The sequence below is a fragment of the Bos mutus genome, chromosome 16, assembly GCF_027580195.1.
Source record: "Bos mutus isolate GX-2022 chromosome 16, NWIPB_WYAK_1.1, whole genome shotgun sequence".
Classification (NCBI taxonomy): domain Eukaryota; kingdom Metazoa; phylum Chordata; class Mammalia; order Artiodactyla; family Bovidae; genus Bos; species Bos mutus.
This window is the reverse complement of record NC_091632.1, coordinates 21,961,973-21,988,127: the sequence shown is the minus strand read 5'-3', so window position 1 is coordinate 21,988,127 and position 26,155 is coordinate 21,961,973. Positions and strand designations below refer to the sequence as shown.

The window sequence follows — 26,155 nt, the reverse complement described above, 5'->3', positions numbered from 1 at the left end:
GCTCTTCATCTTTTGTGGACCTAGAAATGGAGAGTTATTTTTTCCTCATTCAAGGATGGAAGCAACTATTTGAGAGCCCTTTGTTAAGTCATTAGAAAAGTTTTAACCTTAAAAATGGAACCTTAATTTCTGTTATCCTTTGCAGATTATTCAGTATAAACTCACCTGGGACTATAGGATTAAACAGAGCACAGAATATTGGCAAAAGTATGGTATAGGTTCAGAGAATTACTTAATGTCTTTAAAGAACTGAGGTGAGTTGGAAACCAGCTGCTATTCATGTTTCTGACGTCATTTGTCCTTGTGAAATCAGTTCCTATGGTATTTTAACATTCTCTAGAATGTTGCTATAAGCAAAGAAAGTATTCAAAAGATCTGTGAGGCAGGCATCTTTAGAAATGTGGATTTCTAAGCACATGGACTGTAGAATCAAGCTTTTCGGATCTGAATGTTAAATTCATCCTGTTGAACCCTTATTTTATGGATGAGCAAATAGATGTGTGATTGCTCCTACTCCCCAGTACAGTACTTCTCTAATGTTACATTTAATTATTTGTGTCTTCCCTTATTTATCATATGGAATTCCTTTAGGGAAAGGACTGAGTCTTATTCCATCCTTGCCTAACAGACTGCCTAGCAGAAAGTTTTAGCATATCTTTGCAAAATGAATGAATCTGTGAATGAATGAACCAAACAACAAGCCAGGCTTACCTGAGTCACTGATTTCTCCTGTTGGCTTGCTGCTTATTTCATAAGTCAGACATTTCTCTCCCTTTAAAAGGCAATGACAAAAACATCCCTCAAAGTAAAGGGATAGCAGGGGACAAGACAAGAGTCCTGTCCTCAAAAGCTTACTCTCTTGTGTGTGTGTGTGTGTCTATTGGGGGGCATATAAAGAAGATGTGCAAAAAATAAATGAGACAATTCCAGGTACTGATAACCCAATGAGAAAAGTGCCTTGAACATGAGACAAGAAGTGAGTTTCCCAATAAATATCCAGATGTCTTCTCTTTAGTATAGTCTAACCCCCAGCACTGGGCATGAGTCCATCTGCCCCACAGAGAGGAAATCCTTGCTGCTACCCTGAAGGCTTGTCACAGACTTGTGGCTAAAGGAGTTCTTCTGGAACCAGAGCTGCTAAAAAGAACCACTTTGGAGGGATCAGTTCAAGAAGGGTTGGTGGCTTCTGGTCTTCTTAGGGATACCATGTTGATGAATGGAATTTTGCCCTTTAGCTTTAGGAAAAGGTTATTTTTTAAATCATGTTAAAAGCTGCCATATACTAAAACTTTAAAAATATTGTTCAGTTTTTTAAGTAATTGGAAGGTCTTGAAAGTTTATCATCTTAAACTTTACGTCAGTATCTAGAAAACATTTCATTGTGGAATTCTGACCTGTTATGTACAGGAGATGAGTCAGCCTATAGTGGACAAATACTTAACTGAGCAACTGTTTTGTGCCAAGGACAGTGACCAAGAGATTATAGAATAGTGTTTTCCAAGTAGGTTACAACTTCCTAATGTCATAAAATGAATTTTGTGAGCTGTGACTAGCATTTTTTTTAATAAACAAATGAAATAGGGTATGGAAGAGAATATCAGATTGCATGATAGGTAGTATTTCATTTTTTTTAAGTCAGACTTGAGTTTCAGTGTCTGTCTGTGTGTGTATGTTGAGAGTTGCAGTATAAAATGCCTTTATTCTTACTATATGTCCTGGTCAGAAAAACTTGAAAAGTACTATTGTAGAGGATATCCAAAAAGTATAGGTAGATTACTTGCTTTTGAATAAGTTATACTCTGAAACTAATACCTTTTGGAAATCAACTATACTTTAATTTAAAAAAGGAGTTAAACTTCTCATAGGGGGAAAGAAACTTATGCGAAGGGGTGAAAACCCAAGTTCTGAATTACGTGATTTGGAGTAAGAACTGTGTGTTCCCATAAGTAAGATAACACACATTGGAGACAGTGCCACTTGAACTAAACCTAGGAAGAAAGGTAGGATTCGGTAGGAGTGAAGGCTTTGAATGGCTTTGAGGTGAGCATTGGTATGTATATAAAAGAGATGGCAGGACTGGAGTCTTACATTAGAGAGTTTTAGGATATAGTTCGAAGGTGTAAAATGAAGCCCAAGTCTTCAGGCTTATGGGTGCCTTGCAATAACACGCCTAAGGAGTTTGCACTGGATTAGGTACCTTGCACAGATTCATAAATTGGGTAGCAATATGATGTAGGGTGGATTTGTAGAATATTTTCCAGCTCCTTCCAGACTCCTCTTCTTTAGTTGTGGATCTCCTGAGGGAATTTTCTTCTAGGTGGGTGTTGGGTACCAAGTTTCTGGCAGCAGATCAAAGAGAGCTGGGAAGGACTTTGGCAGTTCTCCAGTATGTAAATAGAAGGTAGAACAGGTCCCATTGTGATGCATGGGGAATCCTCCCATGGATGAGAACTCAGCACTGTCTGTTTGAAATATGGTGAAGGATGGGTTAGAAGAACGTTTCTTCTGATATCACTGCTAAATATTTGCTCTTAATATAGAAGGAAAAGCAGATAAAGAAGGCTCGTGTTTTTGAAGTACAGGGAATCTGACCGACCTACCTGAAGCATTCTGTGTAAATAATTTGTCACATGATCTTGTCTTCCCCTCACTGAATGTGGTGTATACATAATGTATAAAACAATTTCAGGAGTGATCTTGAAAAGTTTCTCCTCCCTGAAAAGGGACATTGCAACTCTCACTGCTTTCCTATTGAAGAGAAATGTAAAATGAAGCTTCTGAAAGTATAATGTATGTTAAAAGGAAGGTGATTTAACTAGAAAAAAGAATATTTATATGTGATTGTTTTATCTGTAACAGTAACTACACCAATAATTTTGATTGACTTCTGGCTGGAAGTTTTGATACTTGTTGTGGTAGATTATCAAATGTTCTAAATTGAGGCTATGTTTGAGAGTAGTCAGTGTTTAAATCATTAGAAAAAATAAGCCGGCACTTGTATTTGGGAGCTCATGGTTGTTCACAGATAATCAAGGGAGATTGCGAGATTGCATACATCTTAGGTATGTGGTGGAGGGCACAGGGTAATCAGAAACGCAATAGCAAGTCCAAGCACCACCCATGAGAGATGAAGGGATGTGAAGAACACAGACTTTGGTCTCTAAAAGACAGTGTGTAGAGTATGCATTTCCATTCCTCTGCACAGAGGGGGGGATGAATGAAAAATGAAGAAGGGGCGCATTCGTTTACCCTTATCTTATGAAGGCATCTGCTCACAATCAGTCGCTTGTGGAAGAGAGTGCCAGCTGGCAGAGCATTCTCATGATGTAAATTGTCCATCCGCTCAGAAGAGCAGAAGTACAAGGAGGCCTGTGTGAAGGACTGAATTCCTACCCAGAGGACAAGGGAGGGAGGAGCTCGAAGAGATCTACGTGGGATTGACTTGCCTTTTCCACTTTATTTGCAGTTTTCAGCATCATTTTTTCCTGCCATCCCAGTGGTTGCTGTGGAGTTTGCTCATCAGTTTTCCTCCTTTGACTGCTTTTGCTTATTAAGTCTCCACGTGGGGTGGATCTGAGAGGGGGCATCACTAGAAACACGGTGCTACTTTTCCCAGCAGTGCTGTTTTTCTTGTCTTTCTGCTTGACTGGTTCGTTTTTGTGGGCTAACATTATTACAGATTTGATTTTTGAAATGCATTAACTCTTCATCTCTTCTTCCTTTAATTGCTGATCTTTTTTGCCTATTCATTTGAAATAATAATTTTCCTTTGGAATAATAAATCTAGGTTTCAAATGAATTTGAATTGTTATTAATCTTAAAAAATGCCTGAATAGACTTCCTCCTTCTATATTTTACGGGACCATAGAGAAAAAAATTCAGACATCCTTGGGCCAGTTATTTTTTTAAAATACTATGCCTTGCAGAAAAGAGGTAGACAAGATTTTAGTAGAATTTTTTGTTTTTGTATTCTTTGGTTTCTTAGAGCAGGATTGGCAGACGTTTTCCGTAAAGGCCACAGTAAATATTTTAGGCCTGCAGCATCTGTCACAGTTGCTCAGCTCTGCCCTTATAGCCAGAAAGTAGCCATCGACAAAGTGGGGTTAGTGGGCATTTATTGGCAAAAATAGGTGATAGGCTGGAGTTGGTCTGTGGACTACAGTGTGATCAACCTTAGATTCGAAACTACTGAAGGTGTGTCCTGAGGCTTGATTCTGGAGGGAGATGAGATCAGTCACCTCCAAGAATTTCCAAAATAGCAAACACACCCTATAGATCAGGTGTGAATGATAGGGGAGAATTTAAAATCCAGAGTATTAAGTCTGGATTTTTAAAGTGTTATAATTCTTCAGTCAATCTCACCCCCTCGATCCACCCCCCGCCCCCCACCCCGTTCTCTCTAATAGCAATGTGAATGTCTGGTACTTTACTGTTAAGCATATATATATTAAAAAAAAAAAAAATACCTGAAATTTCTTCTCTGAAAAGTAAATATTTCTACATTGGTCTTTACCCAACAGAATGTAACACTCTCCCTGAAAATGCCAACACTACCCGACACAGACTGGGATTAGACAAGTCTAGGCTTCTAGACAAAGAAGGAAAAGTGTTTTCTTATCTTTTTGAGTGTACTGAAGCAGAAGTTAACTCTTTGCTTCCAGATTTGTTCTTGCCATTGAGAACTGTTGGTGGTCTGTCCTTTTATAAACTGTTAAGTAATTGTCCAGAGGAGGAAGAGGGACAGAAACTAGAGGGGTTGGAGAATTTGGATTACAGAGAATCTTGATCTGATTACAGAGAATCAGGTCCCTGGTGGCTCAGATGGTAAAGAGTCTGCTTGCTATGCAGGAGACCTGGGTTCAATCCCTGGGTCAGAAAGAGCCCCTGGAGAAGGGATGGCAACCCAACTTCAGTATTCTTGCCTGGAGCCTGGTGGGCTAAACCCCATGGGGTTGCAAAGAGTCAGACAGGACTGAGCGACTAACACACAAGCACATCTCCATGAGAAGAAGAGCGCAGTGAAACCTCCAGCAGAAGGTGGGTTTTCTTAAAATCAAATGTTTCTTTCTACTTGCCTGGGAAATGGAGCCTTGAGGATACAAGTTGAATGAAAAGGACATTGGCAGAGAGAAGAATGTTGTGGAGCTTGGGGTCACCTGGTCCAGTCACCCCAAGCCTTCTTGGCTGTGGAGTGAGCAGCCCCTGTGTAGTTTAATATCTGTCTGTATCTGCAAGAAGATAGACGGCTATTACTCTGGTTACTGCTCCTGCCTGTACAGGTAACACTTGCAGTAAATTTCACCTTAAAATACATGACGTGAATGTGGAAGTCTCCACTCCTGAATGCCAGAGTTCATTCTACAGTGTAGCACAGGGGGCAGAGCCTTTCCTTCCTAAAGCTTTAAAGGGTGAGAACCAGGATGAGGTGAGTTTCTAGTAAGTATTTTTTCAAATGTACATAAAAATCACCTAGGGTATTTTTTAAAAATGCAGATTTGGGGAATTCACCCTGAACCTACCAAGATGGAACTTCTGGGGATGAAGCTTAACAATTTTCATTTTCTCAGAAATTTTCTGATTGATTCTAACAGCTAGTCTGGTACCTTAGTGTGGGCTAGGTTATGAGACTGCTGTAGCAAGAAAGTCTCCATCTGGGCTGGCTCTACTAGGGAAGGCCTTCCAGAGCTCCTGTGGTCTTTGAACTGTTTGGGTACCAGATTAAGTTTCTAAAAAAGTTTTTCCGGTAGAGTTGATTCATAATGTTGTATTAATTTCTGCTGTACATCATAGTGATTCAGTTACACGTGTATATACTTTCTTTTTTTATATTCTTTTCCATTATGGTTTATCACAGGATATTGGATATAGTCCCCTGTGCTATCCAGTAGGTCCTTGTTGTTTATCCATCCTATATATAATAGTTTGTACCAGATAACTTTTTTAATCTAGGTACTTAGTGATCCTGTTAATTCTGTTATTTCTTCTTTCTTGAGAGAAACTTTTGGAAAGGCTCAAAGAACTTCACTGCACGAGAGTCGGTCTCTTTTCCCACTCTGATCCATCTACATGACACTGGAGATGGTCCTCACTGTTCAGTGTAAATTCAGCTGCTGCACTGGATCAGTCCCATCACCGTAACGTGTACTGTCTTCCTGGACAAGAAAGTGATTTCTCCCTGAACCCTGTCTTCTCCCCTCTGTTTACCAGCCCATTTCTTCATAGCAGAATTATTTGGAAAAATGTCTTTATTAGGTGTCTCCAGTCTCTGTCCTCCCCACCCCCTCAACATTCTCTGGCTTTCATCCCTGTCGTTCTGCCAGTCCATCTGCTGTCAAGGTCAGCAGTAATCAGTGAAATCCAGTGGCCAACACTCCGTTTTCATCTTTCTCACCTTTTCAGAAGCGTTTGACTCAGTTGATCGTTCTTTTATTCTTGAAAACTTTTTTTGTTTTTTTTTTAACTTGGCTTCTGGAATTCTGCTGTGTTGATTCTCTTTCTGCTTCAGTGACTGTCCCTTTGAGTCTCCTGTGTTGAATCCTCCCTACCTCCCCCATCTCTGAAAGTTATCCCAAGACCCAGTTCTGTACCTCGCAAGTCATTCTGCAGGTGTTTCCATCTAATGCCATCACTCTCAGTACTGTCTGGCTCATGACTTTCAGATTTCTCTCTCTAGCTTGTACGTCTCCTTGAAGTCCAGACTTGTATATATCTTAGTGGCTGACTTGAAATCTTTACTCAGATGTCTTATTAGCATTTCAAACTTAAAATATCCGGAACTGAACTCTCAGTTTCCTTGCTCTCCATCCCTACACTTGTTCTTACCCTGTTCTTTGCTGTCTCAGTAAATGACAGCTTGATCTTCAGAGCTGCCACAGCTTACACCCCGTGTCCAGCCCATCAGTAACTGATCTGGTCTACCCTCAGAATGCAGTCAGAATCTGATCACTGCTTGCTGCCACCACCCTGGACTACGCTGCTGTTATCTCCAACCTGGGAGATTGCAAACCCCCCCAAATTCTTGTCTGTCTGTACGCCCCTCCATAGTCCTGTCCATAAAGGAGCCAGAGTGATCCTTTTAAACAAGTAGTGAGATCATATTACTCCCTTGTACAGAATCCTGCAGTGGGTTTTCATCTCATTCAGAGGAGAAGCCAGTGTCTTGCAGTGGCCTAAAGGCTGGCATGCTCGGCAGTCTCTCCCTCCCCTCGGCTTCTCTGACCTCATCCCCTGTCCTTTCCTTCTAGTTCAGTCTTACTTCAGCCACACTGGCCTCTTCATCCTTCCTGGAACTGGCCAGCACACCTGCCTCGGGTGTGTCCTTCCTGGCATGTTCTTCCCCGCCATGTCTCCTCACTTCTTTATGCTTTCCCAGAATGTCACCTTATCTACATCGGTGAGGCCATCTCTGACACTGCATTAAATACCGCTCCATTCCCGTGCTTTCTGTCCCTTGTTTGTTCTTTATCATGTCATTTACCATCTGACACACAAGACTTTTGTTTTTATTTTTGTTTTTTACCTCTCCCTTACTCACTCCCACTCCGTACCATTGTAAGCCCCCTAAGTCGGGACCTTAGCCGTCTGCTTTTCTGCTGTAGCCCCAGTGCCTGGAATAGGGCCCAGGACAGTGGCATAATAGGTGCTCAGCAAATATCTGAGGAAGGAATGGGAGAATTTGGACTTGCAGTTATTAGCACCAGTTATGGCTATTAACTGATCTAATAGGTGACTGTGGTAAGAAGTTACACTATTGTGAAAACCGAGAAAAACATTTTAGTACTTAAGATATTTTATAGTATTTATAATTGTTTCTTCCATTTAGGACAGATACAAATAGTTTATGATCTGGAGGCATAGAGAGCTGAGTTTAAGACTTAAACTGGAGGGTAAGAGGCATTCTAGCAAAATGAAGGACTGCGTTTCTAAATAGCTTGTCATGATGGACTGTCACTTAAATTTACTTAGCAAATAGTTATTGAATGAATAAAAGTACACTGTGGGTTAACTTTTTGTATGTAGGGAGGATTTATTAGAAGTCATCTTAGTCAATGACTTTACCGTTATGACTATATTAGAATCTCTTATTTTTGCCAGTCAGATTTTCTCTCTACTGTTTTAAAGTTCTTCAGTATTTTGCTAGGGATGGTAGTTAAAAATAGTCAGATCTCAATAGTGTACAGATGTCACAGAACAAGAGATAGCTACCCATAAAACTGGTGTCTTTTTTTCCTTATCATGTCTTGAACAATTAGACATCTTTTTCATGTCTTAAAAAATATTGGTTTTAAAGTATGGGTTTTATTTATGGAACTTACATTTCATTGCCTGTTTATTTCCTTATTTCTTTGGTATTATAATTAACCACTTTCTTTTTTTTTTTTAATTTTATTTTATTTTTAAACTTTATGTAATTGTATTAGTTTTGCCAAACATCAAAATGAATCCATCACAGGTATACATGTGCTCCACTTTCTTTGTGTGATTCCATTAAATCTTACACATCACTCAGTTCCTTGCAGTTTAGAACTCTGATGTTCGGCAGAGTGGATTTTTTTGCCTCAGCTTGGACGAGTGGGAGTAAATGTTGGCTTCATTCCTTTCTCTTGGCTCAAGGATTTCAGGCATGCTTGTGACCTACTAGCCTGAATTAGGGCTGGTATTGAGTTAGCGAGCATGAGGTTTGGGTTAATAAGTCATATGCCCAGTTCTTGGCTTGAAATTTCACTTGCAAATCTTGTCTCTTCTGGTAACAAATTCAAATAAAATGGTAGGATATACAAATTGAGATACATTTATCTGATGTTTCAATAAAGGAAAATATCTGTAACCTCTAACAGTAGTTTGCACCTATTTTGAAATTACCTTCCAAAAGTGTTTGATGTTCTAGTGTTCAGATAAGAATTCTCTCTGTTCATGTAACAGTTGTATGATGATTTCTTATTTATTTAGTGTGTAAAGCAAAGCAATTTTGACCCTTCAATTTGCTGAAAACTATGTAGCATTTTTGGATATTACTGTTGGGGAACACAGGCAGGATTTTAGTTTTTGAGGATCTATTTCTGCTTTATTGACTATGCCAAAGCCTTTGACTGTGTGGATCACAATAAACTGTGGAAAATTCTGAAAGAGATGGGAATACCAGACCACCTGATTTGCCTCTTGAGAAATTTGTATTGCAGGTCAGGAAGCAACAGTTAGAACTGGACATGGAACAATAGACTGGTTCCAAATAGGAAAAGGAGTTCATCAAGGGTGTATATTGTCACCCTGTTTATTTAACTTCTATGCAGAGTACATCATGAGAAACGCTGGACTGGAAGAAACACAAGCTGGAATCAAGATTGCCGGGAGAAATATCAATAACCTCAGATATGCAGATGACACCACCCTTATGGCAGAAAGTGAAGAGGAACTCAAAAGCCTCTTGATGAAAGTGAAAGAGGAGAGTGAAAAAGTTGGCTTAAAGCTCAACATTCAGAAAACGAAGATCATAGCATCCGGTCCCACCACTTCATGGGAAATAGGTGGGGAAACAGTGGAAACAGTGTCAGACTTTATTTTTTGGGGCTCCAAAATCACTACAGATGGTGACTGCAGCCATGAAATTAAAAGACGCTTACTCCTTGGAAGGAAAGTTATGACCAACCTAGATAGCGTATTCAAAAGCAGAGACATTACTTTGCCAACAAAGGTTCGTCTGGTCAAGGCTATGGTTTTTCCTGTGGTCATGTATGGATGTGAGAGTTGGACTGTGAAGAAGGCTGAGCGCCGAAGAGTTGATGCTTTTGCACTGTGGTGTTGGAGAAGACTCTTGAGAGTCCCTTGGACTGCAAGGAGATCCAACCAGTCCATTCTGAAGGAGATCAGCCCTGGGATTTCTTTGGAAGGAATGATGCTAAAGCTGAAAGTCCAGTACTTTGGCCACCTCATGCAAAGAGTTGACTCATTGGAAAAGACTCTGATGCTGGGAGGGATTGGGGGCAAGAGGAGAAGGGGACGACAGAGGATGAGATGGCTGGATGGCATCACTGACTCGATGGACGTGAATCTGAGTGAACTCTGGGAGTTGGTGATAGACAGGGAGGCCTGGCGTGCTGCGATTCATGGGGTCGCAAAGAGTTGGACACGACTGAGCGACTGATCTGATCTGATCTAAGTTAGTGCCCATGGTCTTATTCAGCAGTCAAGCTAAGTAGAATTTTAGCAGGTCATAGGGAGAGAGTAAAACTGTCTTGTTTGCCTTGAACTTTAAATTTGGTCCTTTAGGGAAAAATCTTGTTTCCCCAAGAGATTATGGGTTTATTTTGTCCCAGATCATACCAATCCATTTTAAAACTCGAGTTTTCTCCTTAGCTTTATTGTTATGCTGCTGCTGCTGCTAAGTTGCTTCAGTCGTGTCTGACTCTATGCGACCCCATAGACGGCAGCCCACCAGGCTCCCTCGTCCCTGGGATTCTCCAGACAAGAACACTGGAGTGGTTGCCACTTCCATCTCCAGTGCATGAAAGTGAAAAGTGAAAATGAAGTCACTCAGTCGTGTCCGACTCTCAGCCATACCATTATTTTTAATACATAGCCTGTGGTAGAGAATTTTATTAGCTTTTTAAAAAATTCTAAAGTGGTTATCATCACTTGTCTGTTTTACCCGCCTGCTTTGTGACGTTTCCCTGTGGCAGTTTGGAATGGAAACTGTCTGCCTTCCAGCACCGCTCATCTCAGCATGTCTTTCTGTCATGACAGGGGCTCGTGTGAGATGGAATGTGCCTTCTGCGTGTACCTGGAAATTTGAACATTTGTTTATTCGTTTGAAAGGGATGCTTTCTCCAGTTGTGGATGCTATTGCATTTGTTTTAATAAATTCAGTGAAGAACGACTATTTCATAGAGAACTGTAAAGGTTCCTTGTCTTCCTCCGTCAGTTGTGCTGATTCAGTTGCAGTTCCTATGGGATTGTGCCCTTATGCTGTTGGCATTTAGCTGATTGACAAGAAAGAGGGCATACAAAAAGAGCACTAAAATTTAAGGGACAGGAGTGGGATAATAAGTTTTTAAAGACAATCTATTTTGAAGATGAGAATTGAGCCACAGAAACTAGCCTCAGCAGGCAATTAGGGCTGAGTCTCTTAACAGTTAGATTGACTCCATGTACCCAGATCACCCCCCAACACATTCTGTCTGTGCTTGATGGTTCCTCTCCATGCTTTCTGATCACCCATCTGTGTCCACTTGAGGATCCGACATTCAGCATTAACTTGGCCCTGGGTCATCTTGATTGGCGAGGCCGTATTTGTACAATCTGTCTGCTGAGGTGGAACAATAACAGCTGGTATGCAGCTGTACACGTTGTCCTGGGAACTCCTATTTCAGCCAGCAGTTACCCTAACAACATTGGAAACGTTTTCAAGTAGTTGTTTTCTGCGACTACTGTTTGTGTTAACTGTTTGGAGACTCCCGTCTAGTAGCTTAAACATCTCCCATCTCTAATCGACTTTCTGTGCTACAACCTCAGTGAAGTTTCGTATTCCCAGGTGGCCCTAGTGGTAAAGAATCTGCCTGCCAATGCAGGAGATGCAGGAGACATGGGTTCGATCCCTGGGTCAGGATGATCCCCTGGTTATCGGAAATGGCAACCCATTCCAGTATACCTTGCCTAGAAAACTCCATGGACAAGAGGAGCTGGCGGGCTACAGTCCAGAGAGTCGCAGAGAGTCAGACACGACTAAGCACTTGTGCATGTCTATCTCAGATCAAGGCTGACTGCAAGGACAGCAGTCACTTTCTGATCTTGAGAAGAGAGCGTATAAGAACAGCAGTGGATCAGTGACTCCTAATATGATACTTCAGAATGAGCTCGTTCTCTTCTAGTGCAGGCCATGCAAGGGCATGTTGAAATTTCGTGCAACTCTGTACATCCATTGTCGTTCATTACTTCTCTGTAAGGGACGCTATTGCACAACGTCCCCATGGAATTCTCTGAGCCGCACATAACAGAGAAGCATTCATGTTCCGCTGCAGTCAGTACTTGACTCCAGTTCTGAGACAGGAACGGTTTCTCCCCTACTCAGAGAGATTAGAAATACTTCACCATGGAGGGGGCTGATGCAGAATTCCTTGGCTCGACCCTGTGTGAACAGGGGCTGGATTCGCATCGTCCAGGCTGTGGTCCCTTCCTCGTCTATCAATCCCTTGGCCACATGCACTGTAGGGTTCAGAGCAGGAAGTATTAGTTAACTTTGTGTGCTTGGTTCTGAACATCTGCACCTGAATCTCTTTGTTTATGGAAGGAATGTGGCGGCGGGGGGTGAGGGTGGGAGGCAGCAGAACATTCAGAAGCTAAATATCTTCTCGAGGGTGTGTATCCAGGGTTAGTCTTCATGTGCATGAAGACAAGGTGGAGGGGGAAGACCTTCTAAGCTGTATAGTGGCTGGAATACTTTCCAGACAAGATCTTACGGATTTTCTTCATTGCTTGGCTTGGCTCCTCTACTTTGAAGTCGTATTGTCTACTTTCGTGTGCCCCCAAGTTAGGAAGATAGTGTAGTAGCTGTCATTGGACTGAAAAAACAGAGACCTAGTCCTCTTTTTCTATTAAATGGTAGATGAATGAGACCTTCTTGCTCTGTCTACTGTGAAATGAGTAGGATGGACAGATAAGGAGCAGGGAAGTATAATGAGAGAGAGAGTGTTAACAAGCGTGTGGCAGGTCTCAACTGTAGTTGTTTAATGAAATAAAAACTAGCTCCTAAGTTTCCAATTCTTGATTATCCATGATTACAGGTAGTTCTAGATAACACAGAATATATAAGCCATGACTGTTCCACTCCACTTTGTGTATTTACTTTCTTATTTGTTTATTTTTGGGGCCACACGTCGAGGCATGCAGGATCTTCGTTCCCTGACCAGGGATCAAACCTGTGCCGCCTGCAGTGGCAGTGTGGAGTCTTAACCACTGGACTGCCAAGGAAATCCTTGAAGTAACATCCGTCCTGCAGTGTCCGTCCATTGCATCTGTACAGTGGGAACTAAGTGCTTCTCTAGAAAATCACACCTCCTCGAAGCTGTCTGTGCCGTTACCTGGCAGCTTTGCCTCTGTCCTGTTTGTCTTCTTTCTCTTCCATTAGCTTTCTGCTAGTTTCTGTCTTGGGTCTCCATTCTCTTCAGATATTCCCTACCTAACATTCTCCACAGGCTTTGCCCTCAGCCCCTTAGCAGGTACCCTTGCTTGTCACTGCACAGAAAAAATAGTCATCAGTTCGAATGCTTTCAATTTCCATCCCCTGCTGCTGCTGCTGCTGCTAAGTTGCTTCAGTCGTGTCCGACTCTGTGAGACCCCAGAGATGGCAGCCCACCAGGCTCCCCCGACCCTGGGATTCTCCAGGCAAGAACACTGGAGTGGGTTGCCATTTCCTTCTCCAGTGCATGAAAGTGAAAAGTGAAAGTGAAGTCGCTCAGTCGTGTCCGAGTCTTCGCGACCCCATGGACCAAAGCCTACTAAATCCCTTGCATTTGCACTCAGGTAGAAGGCAAGGCGCAGGCTTCCTCCCATATGGAGCCAGTCCTTTCACAGCGTTGAATCACATTCTTGTTTCCCAGCCTCTTTTCTCCAGTCTTTCCCTTTCTGCTGACTGGAACACGACAGCAATGTCTCCTTGTATCTTCTGTCACCTTAAAGGGAGGCATCTTCCCTGGCCCTGTACCCCTCCAGGTTTGCGGTCTTCTCTTTCTCCTCCACTTTATTGAGATGTCAGACCAGGTTGGCTGTACTTACTGTGTCAGCATTTCCACCACCTGTCTGCCATGGGTTCTCAGTTCCAGTTCAGTAAGATCCCTGCCAGTGGGACTATCCTCGCTAAGCGCAGCAGTGACCTCTTTTTTTTTTTTTTTTAATATAAATTGATTTATTTTAATTGGAGGCTAATTACTTAACAGTATTGTAGTGGTTGTGCCGTACATTGACATGAATCCACCACGGGTGTACCTGTGTTCCCCATCCTGAACCCCCCTCGCACCTCCCTGCAGTGATCTCTTTGTGGCGTGAAGCTAGTGGATGCTTCTTAGTCATTATGCAGATTTAAACACTACTGCTTATTTATTTCCCTCTTGGCTTCCATGATATCTGTACTCTCTGACTTGCCCTCCTCCCTCTGGTCTTCACAGTCCCCTCTGTCACTTCTTTTTCTGGCTGTGCTTTAAATTTTGATGCTCTTCAGCATGATTCCCAAAAGTCAGCTCGCTTCTCACTCAACACTCCTGCCCTCTTTGGTCGCAACCATGGCAGTCTTCATTATCCAACTGCAGGCTAATGAGTCCTGGATCTTCAACTTTTGAAAAAACTAAAAAAAAAAATTTATTTTGGCCACACTGTGGGGCATGCGGGATCTTAGTTTCCTGACCAGGTATTGAACCTGCGCCCCCTGCATTGGAAGCTTGGAGTCTTAACTGCTGAACCACCAGGGAAGTCCTTGAATCCCAAATCTGTATCTCCATCTTAGATGTCTCTCTTGGGCCTTCAGATCATTCACATCCAACTCCCTACCAGACGTATTTTTCCCTGTCTCAGTGACCATAGACACCTTAAATCTTGTGTAGCCAAGATAGATGCATCTCCCAATCATACCCTTCGCTCCTGCCTCCAGTTTTGCTTAACCTCCTTTGCTATCTGTTGCAGTGGATGGTATGGTATGTCTTTCCATTTGGTTGTTTTTAAACTAGGAAACTGAATGTTATTCTTAATCCTACTGCCTTATGGAACACGTAGAAAGAACTTCAGCAATGAAACTGAATGTCAATTAGGGTGAAAATAGAGACGGCTATCGGAAATGACTTCTGCTCCCCTCCATCATTTACCAAATTATTATTGATATTGAGGTCTGCTAACTGTATGTCTGAGAGACTGAGCATGCACACACACAATTGCATGTCACCCAAGTCCATTCATTTCTCTCTATTCCAGCTGTCCCTGTATCGAGTGCAGCCACTGTTAGCCAGGATTACTGCCACATCTTTCTAACAGTTCTTCCCACCTTTAGTCCTGTCCCTTCTAACCTGATCTCCACACAGTGGCCAGAATGATCTTTCTAAAAATCAAACCTGATCATGCATTTCTTGACGTAAATCCCTCAGTTAGCTTGTCAGTGGGAGTTGAAGTTGCTCTTTAGCATGGCCTCAGGCCCAGCATGCCCTGCTTGCTAGCTGCCTTGTCTCCAGCCACCCTCCCCAGTCCTAGCTGTACTCCACCCCTCTGTGTCCTCTGTTCTTTCATACATCCTGTTCCATCTGCCTGGACAACTGGTCTCTATTGGCCTAGCTAATCCCTCTGCATTTCTCAGGTCTTGGGTTTAGATGTCACTTCCTCTCGAAAATGTTTCTTGACCTCACAAATGTGGGTGAGATGACTTTCCTCCAGGCTCCCCAGACCTCATGTCCTTCTCCGTCACAGCATTCATCACGTGGAATTGCAGTGGTCGGCATCCATGGCTGGGTTGGCTGGCCACAACACCGAAAGTCATGCATGTGTCCATCTTGTCATGTGGAATGTGGGAGCCTCCTTTCCAGATAGCCACAGACTGCCACCTCTTTCAACCGTAGCTAAAAGTTAGAAAAGCAGCTCTGAAAATGAGGTGTGGGGAGACAGGGCCAGTGCCAGCAAGCTGGGCTGCTTCAGAGTTTACTGCTAGCAGAGTTGCTTTTCTGATGTTCCGTGCCGACACTGAGTGACCACATATTCCTGTTTCTTTCAGTGTGTGGCTTTGTGGTGCAGATGTTTGTCTGGGACACTGGATACCCAGATCCGTTTTACCTTCTCTCCTTTGATCCATCCTCCTGCAGATTGGGTTGCTAAAGAACAATGAAATGGCAGAAATGTAGACAGAACAGAAAAGCAAGGGTAATCTGTAGTCCAAAGATTAGTACGTAAGCCTTTGAACATCCCAAGCCACGTACTTATGAGTAACTAAATTGTTTTACCATTCCAGAATGTTTTAGATAGTCTCTGGAATACCATTGATACTGTATTACAACCTCGCCCTCATTCACAGGTGACTTCTTTACATTTTTGACACAGTAGATAGATACAGGTTCAGTTTGCATTCTTTTAACAGGAGTGTTGTAAGCTGTATTTGCATGACCTGTGTCCAAAGTGTTGTAGTGCTTCCTAGGTAGAAGGTCCAGGTTTGTGTTATATTCTCTGGCAACTGTATCAGGTAGGCCCTTGTGCAATCAGGCTCTTGTGTGTGAACATCTCCAGGATCCTAGTTCAGGAATTCTCTTCTGTACTATATTATAGTCATGCTTTCTATTTGTATGTTTCTGCTGTTTAGTTGCTAAGTCATGTCCAACTCTTTGTGACCCCATGGATTCTAGCCCACCAGGCTCCATGCGATTTTCCATGGCAAGAATACTAGAGTGGGTTGCCATTTCCCTCTCCAGAGGACCTTCCCGACCCAGGGATCAAACCCAGGTCTCATGCTTGGCAGGCAGAGTCTTTACCACTGAGCCATCTCTGATAATGGTACTGAGAAACAAGCCAGCTGGCCTAGTGTTCAACCAACGCAATGCTGCCAAAAACCTCAAAGCCTTAGCATTTATATCTCAGACTAGATTGAAGAGACAATTGTCTTTAAGCTCCAATTTCATGATTATATATACAATTACATATATAAACATATATATATATAATTTCATGACTATATATAAAATTCAGGATATATATATATTATATAAACTCTGTATATAATTTTATAACTAATCAAGTATATGCAGATATGCAGAATCTTAGTTTGACCTTCCAACAACTCTTTGAGATAGGTGGCTCAGGGATCATCACTCTCATTTTTTTGTTTATTTTTGAAAAAAATTTATTGATATATAGTTGATTTACAATATTGTATTAATTTCTGCTATACAGCATGGTGATTCAGTTATATATATATTTTCTTTTTCATATTCTTTTCCATTATGGTTTCTCACAGGATATTGAATATAGTTCGCTGTGCTATAAGTAGGACCTTGTTATTTATCCATTCTATACGTAATAGTTTGCATTTACGAATCCAAAACTCCAAATCTTTCCCTCCCCAACCCCCACCTCCCCCTTGGCAACCACAAATCTGTTCTCTGTGTCTATATCATCATTTCTACAGAGGAGAAAGTGATGGACAAAGCACTAGAGATCCCACCGCTAGTAATTGAGGAGTCGGGATCTGCACTTCAGTCTTGCAGGGCCCAGTCCTGTGTTTTTTTCCTGCATGCATACATCTTTATGTTCAAGATCTTATGTGCGTGAATGCGTTTCATATATATGGGTACAGTTACACCCCTCTTGTAAGATCTGGACCATAGAGTCAGATTTGGCTTATCTGATCAGTTTTATCCTGGATAAAACTGATTTGAAAAAGAGAGCCTGGACATCCCCACCCAGGTTGAAGTCACCCACTCAGTCCTGGATGGAGTAGCAGGGTGGCAACAGGCCTCCCTCACCCGGTGGAGGAGGGGCGCTCAGGCGTGAGGGAGAGGGGATGGGGCGCCAGCTGCAGAGAGGAGAGAGTTGAGGAGATTCCAGGCCACACACGAGCATCACTCCTCCCCGGGGGAGGGGGGGGGGGTGCCGGTGCCGGTGCCGGTGCAGGTGGGTGTGAGGAGGTGGGACAGTGGTAGAAGCCTCTCCTCAGCACTTGCGAGAGTGCAGGAACTCCTCCCCTCCAGGTCCTGGAGGAGGCTTCTTCACGGGAAGTTGATTCACACAGAAGAGACCCCCTGTGTCTGACACATCTTGTCCCCTGAAATATACAATGTGGGTCTGAGCAGGTAGTTGTGCCCGAGAAACCCTTCTTGACAAAAACTGATCGGAAGACCCATTTGTGAATGAATGGCGTTTAAAACCAGTTACACGTTATCTTTTTTTTTTTTATAATTATTTTAATTGGAGGCTGATTACTTTACAGTATTGTGGTGGTTTCTGCCATACTGCACAATATCTTTCTTACCCACCTGAAGTCCTGCTGGCCAGCACCCACGCTGGCCCAGCCGTCAGACCACGTTCTGGTCTGGCTGCCGCACGGCGCTGCCAGACCCAGTGACCGGGCTCCCAGAGGCATGACAGCCCGTTGGCTCCTGCTCCTTGCTGTTGTTCCCTGCTCGGCACTCATGTCCCATATATTCTCTTCTGAATACAGCTTTTTTAAACTGCCTTTCTCTTCTCTGTCTCTGTCTGTTTTTGTCTCTGTTCAGCGACTGGAGAAGTTTTTTTTCTTCATTCCTACTCAACTCCTGACCTTATCTCTCAAATTTCTTTTCCAGAATCTGGTAAAGAAAGAAAGATTAGTCCCGATGATACTCTTCTTGCATCAAGAAGAGAAATTAAAATGAATAAAGAATGAGTTTTTGAAAATCTTGAAGTACCCAGAAGAAAGCTAGCAAATATTTTCCTTTCTGTCTTTTAATTAAGCTTTTGTAGAAGCAACAGCATTGAGGATAAAGTGCACTTTTTCACTTAATTTTACTTTCACTTCATAGTATAAGTACATAATATACTGTCAATTTTCCTGGGAAGCAAAATTTCAACAGCACACATCATAAATGGGCTTTTCTGAGCCAGCTTCTGAGCCCAGGGAAAACACGCACTGTTTCCAGGCTGAGAACGGCCTGTCGGCACAGCCAATGCGTAGTCCGTTCCGGCACCCTCTTAGTCTAGTTGCGCAGGGTGGTTTGTGTTCTCTTTGTCGAGCTCCAGAGCAGAGTGGGGATGGAGGAGGATTCTTCGCTTCATCCACATGACTTACAAGCATCCACGTGTTCGCCCCAACAGGAAAAGCGTTTGACATCACGTACGTGCGCCTCAAGTTCCACACCAGCCGCCCGGAGAGCTTCGCCATTTACAAGCGCACGCGGGAAGACGGGCCCTGGATCCCTTACCAGTACTACAGCGGCTCCTGCGAGAACACCTACTCGAAGGCAACCCGCGGCTTCATCCGGACGGGCGGCGACGAGCAGCAGGCGTTGTGCACAGATGAGTTCAGCGACATCTCTCCTCTCACTGGGGGCAACGTGGCCTTTTCCACCCTGGAAGGAAGGCCCAGCGCCTACAACTTCGACAACAGCCCTGTGCTGCAGGTAGGCACCGGAGCTCGGCGGGGTGGCCGCTGGGTTGTTCCCCATGCGGGGCGCGGGAAGATCATCATGGCGGGTTGGGGGGGGGGGCGGCCCGCGTGCCCGCTTTTGGAGGAAGGGTCAGGACAGACAGCTGGACTTTATTCTGCTCCCCAGTGTACTCTTAATAAGTGAAGGAAAGTAGTTTCGTTCCTGCTTCCCCCTTGATGTTTGTTCTTGTGTTTGCGTGCACGTGTATCCTGGCATGTAAACTTTACAGATGTTTTTAAATGCTGAGCAATTTTAACTTGCATCTCTGTACTTGCAGTGGAAATATTTTGCTCCTCTACCTTCCTTTGGAAGGAGGGTATTTGAATGAATTTGCTGGGTGTTTTTTTTTGTATCCCGTCTTACCTCTTTGATTTGACAAAATAAAAAAAAAGGCTTTTAATGTTGGCAAGAGGGAACAACTGAAATAAGATGTTTAAGAACTCTACCTTCCTTTTCTATTTTTAAAACAGTTTTTATTTCTTTTTGGCTGTGCGGGGTCTTTGTTGCTGCGTGGGCTCTTCTCTAGTTTGATGAGCGGGGGCTACTCTTGCTTGTGGTGTGCATGCTCCCCACTGCAGTGCCTTCTGTCGTTCCTGGGCAGGGGCTCTAGGGCGCGTGGGCTTCGGTGGTTGCAGCACGTGGGCTCAGGAGTTGCAGCTCCTAGGTCTGGACCACAGGTTCAGTGGTTGTGGTGCATGGGCTTAGTTGCTTCCTGGCATGTGGGGTCTTCCGGGATGAGGAGTCAAACCCCATGTCTCCTGCATTGGTAGGTGAATTCTTTATCACTGAGCCACCAGGGGAGCCCCCTTTATTATTTTACAGGGAAATTTTGGTTGTCTGGCACTGTTGCCAATCATTAAAAAACTCTTCATCACCTAAAGGCACTGGTTTTTATGTCGAGATGTGAATTTAGCTACCCTGGTGTAGTGCATAAGGGTGGTGATAGAAACTTGTCCCTATGTGGCAATCTCAGAGTTCTTTTTTCATAAATTCTGTGTGCATGTTCCTTATGCACTACAATTTGGAATCTTTCTGTATTGCCTAGATGTCTGTAACCTTGTCTTATGTTCTGGCTGCTGATTTTGGAGGGGCAGATGAGTGTCCTGCCACCCTCAGCACATTCACACTGATCAGAGGCTTCCATCACGCGGCTGAAGCTAACATCTAAATGGGGGCTGCCCATATTAATTTGCTGTGACTGGATGTGGGTTTGCAAGTGCTCCATATACTTTATGAAGAGCTGTTGTGACTTCTGAGTAGGGAATGCCCCTGTTTTTCTGGGTGTTATGCCTTTGTAGCCTCTCGTTCTCTCTCTTTGGAATTTTTTATGTTCAAGGACTCTCCGTCTAATTTGCCTGTGTGGCTTTGGACAGTGGGAACGGCGAGACTATATTCTGTCTGAGTCCAGTTCCTCCCTTCCACTGTACTTCTGTTGCTTGCTGGGGCTTCATAAATCTTAATTTTGGTAAACTCTGAGGGTTCTGGTGAGTAGTGAGTAGGTTTGCAAAGGCCTTTCAGAAAATTTGTTTCAATGGCAGGAAGATGTATTCAAAATAAAGGGCAGAAAGAATAACTGACTCTAGTAGATGAAGAAACAGATTACCTAGGGGAGAAATAATCTACAATTATTCATTAAAAAATTTTTTTTAATTTATTTTTAATCGGAGGATAATTGCTTTACAGTATGGTGTGAGTTTCTGCTGTACAACAGCGTGAATCAGCTATAAGTATACGTGTGTCCTCTCCCTCTTGAGCCTCCCTCTCATCCCTCCGTTCCCACCTCTCTGGGTCATCACGGAGCACTGAGCTGGGCCCCCTGTGTTACTCAGCAGCCTCCCACGAGCTAGCCGTGTCATGCATGGCAGTGTACGTACGTCGATGCTACTCTCTCAATTCATCCCACCCTCTTTTTCCCCTGCTGTGTCCACAAGTCTAAGTTGATCAACTGGCATATGTTTCCTGGCTTTGATTCTTTCTACACAAGTTATTGTATTTTACTGTCCTGGAGAGGGACCATGTAGTCAGTAGGAAAAGCAGTGAGGTAATGTGACTGTGGTTTTCTCACCCCTTTACTAACTGTATGCCTTGTTGCTGCTGCTGCTGCTAAGTCACTTCAGTCGTGTCCAACTCTGTGTGACCCCATAGACGGCAGCCCACCAGGCTCCCCCATCCCTGGGATTCTCCAGGCAAGAACACTGGAGTGGGTTGCCATTTCCTTCTCCAATGCATGAAAGTGAAAATTGAAAGTGAAGTCGCTCAGTCGTTTCCGACCCTCAGTTACCCCATGGACTGCAGCCTACCAGGCTCCTCCGTCCATGGGATTTTCCAGGCAAGAGTACTGGAGTGGGGTGCCATTGCCTTCTCCAATATGCCTTGTTAGCTTGTCTTAAATCAGTTCCCCAGCTATAGGAGTTCTGATGTTTCTTATTCTTCATGCCTCAGAACCTCATAAGACTGAATGTGACAGAAGGCTGTGGGCATTCGCCAATAGATTTGGTCAGTTGGTATCCTTATGCAGAAGCATCAGTTATGTGTCTCTGGATATAAGAGCTCTGACTCTGATATACAGCTACCAAGGAAGGGTAACTGATCTGCCTGGTAGCCAATCTGACAGTGAGGACAGAGGCAGATGGCTCCTACCCTCCCTGCTCCTTGCGCCTCCCTGTAAAAGCTGTGATCTCTCTGAAACCTTCCTGGTTTCAATGCTGAATATTGCTGAGCATGTAGTGATGCATAATAATGATTAGCATTTATTATAGCACTTACTGTAGTGTGCCATAGTATGCCAAGTGTTGTTCTAAGCCCTTTAGATATATTAAATATATTAACACATTTAACTTTCCCAATAACTGTAAGGTAGACACTTCTATTATCTCCATTTTACAGATGAGGAATCAGAGGCCCAGAAAAGAAAAAATCACTGGCCCCAAGTTACACTATTTCTAGCCACTAAACTGGGATTCAAAACATGAAAAGTCTAGTTCTAGAGTTTGTTTTCTTTAAGATGCCCATTGTGAAAGAAAAAGTCTTAGATTCAGCTCTTGAGAAGCTTTTATTCAAGAAAAGCTGTGATAAAGTTGAAGCCTGTCAAAGACGCAAGTGCTAAACACAGAGATCTGTCCAGCTATTTACACTACAGACGGCTAAAAGATTCCTGACATTGTGACCATGAGTGGGAGTTGTTATTGGAGTTCCAAGTTTGGATATGGTGAAATCACCATCTCTTCTCCTTTCTAATTATACATGGAGGCTTCACAGAGATTAGCCTTGATGAGCTCTCTGTGTTGTTCTATCTGCCAGGTGTTTGGCATGGAGTAAGCAGTGATTCTTAATCAGGGGTGTGCCTCCCTGTCTCACGTGAAACCTTCTGAAAACAGATGCCTTCGGCTCTGCACTTGGCTGGTTACGTCTCTGTTGGTGATGCTGAGGTGCAGTCCCAGGAGAGAACTGAATGTGGGCGTGGCACCTTTGGGTCATTATACGTAATACACCACTCTAAAACTTAATGGTTTTAAACAGCCACGATTTCTTGTTTCTCATGATTCTGTGTCGGCCTGAGGTCACTCCCTGGCCAGTCAGCTGGGATGGGAGCTGGGTTTATCCTCTCCCTGTCATCTTATCTCCTCAAGGAGGCTAGACTAGCCTTCTTCATGTGATCGTGAAAGTATTCAAGAGGGTAAGTCCCAGGGCATGCATATATATCAATTTTCTGCCTGTGTCACATTCACTGATGTTTCTTTGGCCAAAGCAAGTCACACTGTCTAGAATCAGTGTGAAAAGGGAATACACAGGGCTTGGTCACTGGCAGACATGATTCCTCGGGATTACCCCAGATGTAAACATCTGACTAAAATGAGCTCAATGAAAGGGCATTTATTATACGCACTCAGAGCTCATAAAACCTAGGGGAAAACTGTGTAACCTCCCTTCTGGTCCTCTGCCATCATGATAGACCTGCCATCTCGATCAGTTGTAGTTTCTGCCAGTCTGCCCGTTTGCTTGTTGTTCAGTGGCTAGGTCGTGTCCAGCTCCTTGCCGTCCCATGAACTGCAGCACGCCAGGCTTCCCTGCCCTTCACAAGCTCCTTGAGTTTGCTCACACTCATGTCCATTCAGTCAGTGATGCCATCCAACCATCTCATCCCTCGATGTCCCCTTCTCCTCCTGCCCTCAATGTTTGCAAGCATCAGGGTCTTTTCCAATGAGTCAGTTCTTCGCATCAAGTGGCCAAAGGATTGGAGCTTCATCTTTGGCGTCAGTCCTTCCAGTGAATATTCAGGGTTGGTTTCCTTTAGGATTGGCTGGTTTGTTCTCCTTGCTGTCTAAAGGACTTTCAAGGGTCTTCTCCTTGGTGAATGTTAATCTGAGCACCAAGTATATGCTAACCAGCAGTGAAATGCAGTGAACAAAAACAAAAAAATTCCTGCCCTGTGGAGCTTATAATCTGATGTGGCAGTGGTGGGGTGTGCAGGTGGTGGTGATGGAAACAGGCAATTTTAATAAAATAGTGATGGGAGGTAGGGAGTTGGAGGTGGTGGTGGTGGTGGCAATTTTAGATAGCCCGGCCAGGGAAGGCCTCACAAGAAGCGACATTTGGGAAGGGTCAGGACAGAAGAGTACATCTGATTGGTTCAGGCCAGTGTAATGATTGATTGCTTTGTGCTGGGAAGTGTCTCCCAGATCTGTAGTAGTGGTTGGGATAAAAGGGAAAGGGAGATGGAACAAGATGGGCAGGGGGAGACAATGACCAGCATATTGAACGTGGTTGTGGCGCTTTGTGAACTCTGTTGGCTTCTCTAGGCTGGCTTTGGGGTGCGGATATAGAGTGGAGAGACGGGACATGTGTATTCAGTACCTAATGTATGCTGAGTATTGAAAAGCGTATTTCATTTAAGCCTTTCTACAGCCTTGTGACGAAATTAATATTATTTCTGCCTTGGGGGATTCTGAGTGGTGAAGTAACAACTTAGATCCAAGAAGGGAAGATTCAAGGAGAAAAATATAAGGATATTAAAGGAAGTCTTTGAGTAGTATAATAGATTTAATGCCAGAAGAAGACATAAGTTAAATGACACATAAACTGTTTAGAAGATTTTGTCACATACATGTCTCTTACAATAATTCAGTGCCTTTACCGTCTTTTCTGTGTTTTTATTTTCTGACAGGAATGGGTAACTGCCACTGACATCAGAGTAACTCTCAATCGCCTGAACACTTTTGGAGATGAAGTGTTTAATGACCCCAAAGTTCTCAAATCCTATTATTATGCAATCTCTGATTTTGCTGTGGGTGGTAGGTAAGTAAGCCATTAAATAACCTTGAAAGCCATAGAAGCTTTGGTGTAGGAGTGAATGCAGCCACTTATTTACAAGGGCATTAGTAATGTTGTTAGACCTCATTATCCTGGAAACAAAGTAACTAGGTTTTCTAAAACCTTGTCCAATCAACACATTCAGTTCAGTTCAGTCACTCAGTCCTGTCCGACTCTTTGTGACCCCATGAATTGCAGCACACCAGGCCTCCCTGTCCATCACCAACTCCCAGAGTTCACCCAAACTCATGTGCATCGAGTTGGTGGTGCCATCCAGCCATCTCATCCTCTGTCATCCCCTCTCTTCCTGCCCCCAGTCCCTCCCAGCATCAGAGTCTTTTCCAATGACTCAACTCTGTGCATGAGGTGGCCAAAGTATTAGAGTTTCAGCTTCAGCATCAGTCCTTCCAATGAACACCCAGGACTGATCTCCTTCAGAATGGACTGGTTGGATCTCCTTGCAATCCAAGGGACTCTCAAGAGTCTTCTCCAACACCACAGTTCAAAAGCATCAATTTTTTGGCACTCAGCCTTCTTCACAATCCAACTCTCAGATCCATACATGACCACTGGAAAAACCATAGCCTTGACTAGACGGACCTTTGTTGGCCAAGTATTGTCTCTGCTTTTGAATATGCTGTCTAGGTTGGTCATAACTTTCCTTCCAAGGAGTAAGCGTCTTTTAATTTAATGGCTGCAATCACCATCTGCAGTGATTTTGGAGCCCCAAAAAATAAAGTCTGACACTGTTTCCACTGTTTCCCCATCTATTTCCCATGAAGTGATTGGACCAATCAACACATTCAGATCAGATCAGATCAGATCAGTCGCTCAGTCGTGTCCGACTCTTTGCGACCCCATGAATCGCAGCACGCCAGGCCTCCCTGTCCATCACCAACTCCCAGAGTTCACTCAGACTCACGTCCATCGAGTCAGTGATGCCATCCAGCCATCTCATCCTCTGTTGTCCCCTTCTCCTCCTGCCCCCAATCCCTCCCAGCATCAGAGTCTTTTCCAATGAGTCAACTCTTCGCATGAGGTGGCCAAAGTACTGGAGACACATTAGTGGATTCTTATTGAGCGTGTAAGTGCAGAGCCCTATGACAGGCACTGTGAAGCTACTGAGAAAGTGCGGGACTGACACTCACCTTCTGAGAAGGACCTGACCTCTGGGATCCTGCAGATGAATGAGGCAGGCGCTGTGTGAATGTGTGAAAAGTTAAATGCTAGTACAGTCACATGCTTTAGATAAAGAGATGTCGTATGTCAGAGAATGCTTACAAGACAGTCAGGCTAGAGAAGCAGATCGAACCTAAGCTGGGCCTCGAAGAATAGGTAGGGTTTAGATAAGGAGAGAGGATGTCTGGGTTAGGTGCAGGAGGATGAACATGTCGTGAACAAAGGTTTAGAGTTGAAAGAATCTAAGTCTCCTTGATGGAAGGAACATCTTACATGAATTTGTAGAGTTGTAAACCAGAGAGAGTTTGATAGCCAGAGACCTCAGACAGTGGGCCAAGAATCTTGGACTGACTTCTCCTTGTATTAGCCTATGAAGTCTCCAGAACAGAAACATGATTTTTGTATGCTGTGTCCCTGGTATGGGATTGATGCTCAGGGGAAGCTGATGGAAGCTGTAACCAGTGAGAAACCATGTACTCTTTTGGAGGAGGGCTCTGATATCAGAACAGTAGATCAGGAAGGTGAGCTGC

At 43.6% G+C, this 26,155-nt stretch overlaps 1 protein-coding gene across 1 annotated transcript in view; it reads left to right on the top strand.

Annotated features, from left to right (window-relative positions):
* LAMC1 (laminin subunit gamma 1) overlaps positions 1 to 26,155 on the top strand; it is a 121,227-nt gene that overhangs the window by 56,135 nt on the left and 38,937 nt on the right. Inside the window, exons 2-3 of the mRNA XM_005893079.2 lie at positions 18,805 to 19,109; positions 24,301 to 24,431. Of these exons, the coding sequence (XP_005893141.2) occupies positions 18,805 to 19,109; positions 24,301 to 24,431 (436 nt within the window). The remainder of the gene's footprint in view (positions 1 to 18,804; positions 19,110 to 24,300; positions 24,432 to 26,155) is intronic.